The sequence below is a fragment of the Chrysoperla carnea genome, chromosome 4 (assembly GCF_905475395.1).
Source record: "Chrysoperla carnea chromosome 4, inChrCarn1.1, whole genome shotgun sequence".
NCBI classification, from domain to species: Eukaryota; Metazoa; Arthropoda; class Insecta; order Neuroptera; family Chrysopidae; genus Chrysoperla; species Chrysoperla carnea.
The window spans coordinates 32,330,351-32,333,793 of NC_058340.1; the positions used below are offsets into that span (position 1 = coordinate 32,330,351).

The 3,443-nt window shown below is 34.6% G+C and overlaps 1 protein-coding gene across 1 annotated transcript; it reads right to left on the reverse strand.

The window, feature by feature from the left end:
• Positions 1-238: 238 nt before the first annotated feature.
• LOC123298671 (ribosome biogenesis protein NOP53) lies at positions 239-3,443 on the reverse strand. Its single transcript, XM_044880764.1, has 4 exons — positions 3,262-3,443; positions 2,875-3,200; positions 1,962-2,254; positions 239-805 (listed from the first exon to the last, which is right to left on the reverse strand). The coding sequence occupies exons 1-4, from the start codon at positions 3,390-3,392 to the stop codon at positions 239-241; spliced, it is 1,317 nt and encodes a 438-aa protein (XP_044736699.1). The 5' UTR covers positions 3,393-3,443.

Here is a 3,443-nt window from a genome sequence, read left to right on the forward strand (position 1 = left end):
TTCAGCAGGACTTTAATTTACCTATATTTAGAAATTTGTAATGCAATTTTTTGTTGCAAACTATTTTTTATCAGTAATTTGCCAATAAAAATGAAATAAACACGGAAACCGATTGGTTGCAAAATACTTTCCAACTGGTATGCAACATAAATTACAATCGTAGTACGACATTAATTTTTTTTTTTTTTTTTTGAATTTGTTTTAAAATAAAACAACAATTTATAATTAAATAAATTTATTAAAAATCTATTTTATGGTCAGATTTTACATATGGCTTAACTTTACGCTTTTTCTTCATACGTATTTTAGATGGTTCTAAAATATTCCGTTTTTGTAAACTCTTAAATCGATCAAATAACAATGAACCTTCCGGTTTAACATTGCGTAAATTACCAGCAATATCCTGACCTAAATTAAATTCTAAATCAGGATTTTCAAATTTTGTAGCAGCTAAACGTTTTGGTTCTAATTCCGCATATTTTGCTTTTTTCTCCCGTTTCTCTTTAAGTATTTCGCATTTTTTATCGTGTGATTGTAAATCTTCCTTTAATTTAGTTACATTTAGTATATCATGGATTTTCTTTTTTTCCATTTTTTTCAATTGTCGTTGTCGTTCTAATAGTTTTTGCTCTCTTTGTTTGCGTCGTTGTTTTGTGTCTTTCTTTTTATTTACGACAGGAGCATTTATAGCGCCATATTCTCCATCACTTTCTGATAAATTTTCATTAGTTTTCTTTTTTTTACCTTTTTTATTTTTCTTTGTTTCAATCGGTAATCCTTCAATTAGTTCTGCAAAAGTATTTGCCTGAAAAAGTTCAAAATAATAATCATTTAGTTAATAATAACAATATAATACAAGAGGTGTGCTGCAAAAGAGTCCCCAGCACGTCGACCAAGATGTCCTCTCTGTCCTCCTTGAGAACAACCTGTCATTCGAAAACGAGAAGTCTCCGGGTAAGGGACGGTATTTTAAGCAGATAAAGCTATAGGATTCTGTCGAGGCCAGATACCACGAAGAAGTCCATAGCTTCTTCGTCAGGATTTCTCCCATGATTGATGGATCCTAAATACTCTGAACCTAACATCCTGAAAATTTATACAGGGGCAAATAACATGTATGAAGATTTCATCCTCCTCCATACAGTGTGCTGTCCAGAATCTCATCACCCTCCTCAACTGTGCTTTAGTAAGTTTTAAGCGAGCAGTCAAATGGCCTAGCTGAGGTTATACTCAGTATGGCCTGTCACATACTCTGCGCAAAGTCCCAGTAATCCAGATGTACTTGTCGTAGCCATACCTGGATTCGGTAAAATACGGAACATCTTGCTATGTAAATAACAGGCTTAGGTTAAAGGGGCTTTTGAGACGACCGTTTTCGTGCCAATGAGTCCGCTGCTTCATTCCCTTTAACACCAGAGTTCAGTGCCAGGCGATTACGTTCCTCGAAGCATTAATAGACTATTCTCAAAGATGATGGAAAGATGCTAATATGTGCCCTGTGGTGAAAACTTCTGCTTGAAAAACTAATCTGTTAAGTAAAAAAATCAATTCGCTGTCACCTTTTGTGGTAGACATCCATCTCGTGAAGTTTTAAACCGAAATATACCTTATTAGTCGGCAACATTAATACCGTGTTTATATACGGGTAGATTAGAAAATAAGATCAACTTAGAGTGATATGTTTTCAAAGTTTTTCTCTGATATCTAGATGGCATTTTAAACCCTTGCAACATTAAGATCAAAGATTGTCGCAATCGCAATTGATTAGCCAAATCAAACTGATTTGGATTATCACAGATTCAGATCCATTAGCTTGTGATTGGGCGGCTCAAAAATTATTCTCATGATGGGAATTTCGCAGTTCGCTTAATATTCCGGGCACCAAATAATCGAATATGAAAGCAAGTCTTTTCTATTTAGCCTAGTGGATTTAGATTAGTATAAATATGAATAACAATTACCTCCTTTTGCACAGCGGACATTCGTTTAAACATTTTAGTTGTAACACGATTCAAATGTTGATCTCGTTTTATTAATGTTTCTTCTTTATCAGCAATTTCTTTCAAAAGATTTTGATGATCCTCTAAACTTGGATTATACGACATTCCACCTCGTGGTGTCTCAATTGTAGGAATAATAGTTGGTTTTTTCTGAATAGATACAGGAGTATGTTTTTTTAGCTTTCCCAAATTTGTTAGGGTATGACGTACAGTATCCTTTTCTAACCACATATCTTTCTCTACTATATGAACATCTAAACAAAAAAATATAACAGAATTAATTATTTAAAAACTCAGTATAAATTTATAAAAAAGTTAATAAAAATTTGGGAGTTCCATTTACGAACAGCAAGTTACTCCTGAAAGAGGATATTCTGAAAAAGCCAATCTTAGATGGAGGAAAGAACGTACTTGTGGTACTACAAGAGAGATATGGTCTGAGTACAATCGCAGGCGTTCTAAAGTTCTCATATCACTTCCAAGGGCCTCTGTTCGCAAAGTTGTTGCGGCTATCACAGGACACTGGCTGTGCGGCAAGCATGCTGAACGCTTAGGCCTGGCAGTGTATCACGATTACTGCAGGAGCTGTCACAGATAGACGAGGAGGAGACAATGTCTCATCTTCTCTGTCACTGCCCAGCTCTTGTCATGAGGAGATGGACTTACTTGAACCAGCTTCTCTTTGACGACCTCTCCGACCTAAAGTCAGTCAACGTCAAAGCCCTCCTGCTGTTCTTAAACAGCTCCAAATGGTTCATGGAGTAGTGGCCGGGGATGGGCCAACCCATTTACGGTATCACAACGGACCCTATGGTCTAAGTGTGTCCCACCCCAGGACAGCCACTATAACCTAACCTAGCCTAATAAAAATTACCTTCTACATTCCAAATATCCTCTTTAGTTTCAAACGGTGTTTCATTTTTCGTTTTTCTCTTCTTCTGTTTATTCAATAAATTCATACTTTTTTTAATTTCTTTTTCTAATCGTTTTTTAGCAACAAGTGGATGTGATTTTGTTCCTGGTGGTTTAACATGATTTCTTTTACTAATTGGATCTGGAACTTCCGAATGACTTTTTAACATGTTAAAACATTTTGGTTCATACGATATTTTACGAGTTTTTGTTGCTTCATTTTTATTCGATACAGGTTTTGTATCGATTTGAAATAATTCATCATCTTCACGTTCTGCAAATGGTTTTCTAAAACACGTAGAGATTTTAATCAAATGTTTATTTCTGAAAAAATAAATTTTATACTAACCCCAAGCGTTCTTCTAAACGTTTATCTTCTAAGAATTTATCTACATCTTTAATATCGGTATGTTTACGCCATGCAATTTTGTTTTTCTTCGAAACTTTTTTCTTTTTACCCTTTTTAGTTATCGTTGTCATTTTCACGTGGTATATTTTAGACAAATAAATTTAAGAAGAAGCAATTTTTAG

Bases quoted from the DNA above. Each gene is read 5' to 3' on its own strand.
- LOC123298671 (XM_044880764.1), bottom strand. From the start codon at position 3,392: ATGACAACGATAACTAAAAAGGGTAAAAAGAAAAAAGTTTCGAAGAAA. The intron at 2,255-2,874 runs GTAATTTTTATT...TTTTTTGTTTAG, and splicing joins GGATATTTGGAATGTAGAAG to ATGTTCATATAGTAGAGAAA. The intron at 806-1,961 runs GTAATTGTTATT...GAACTTTTTCAG, and splicing joins TGTCCGCTGTGCAAAAGGAG to GCAAATACTTTTGCAGAACT.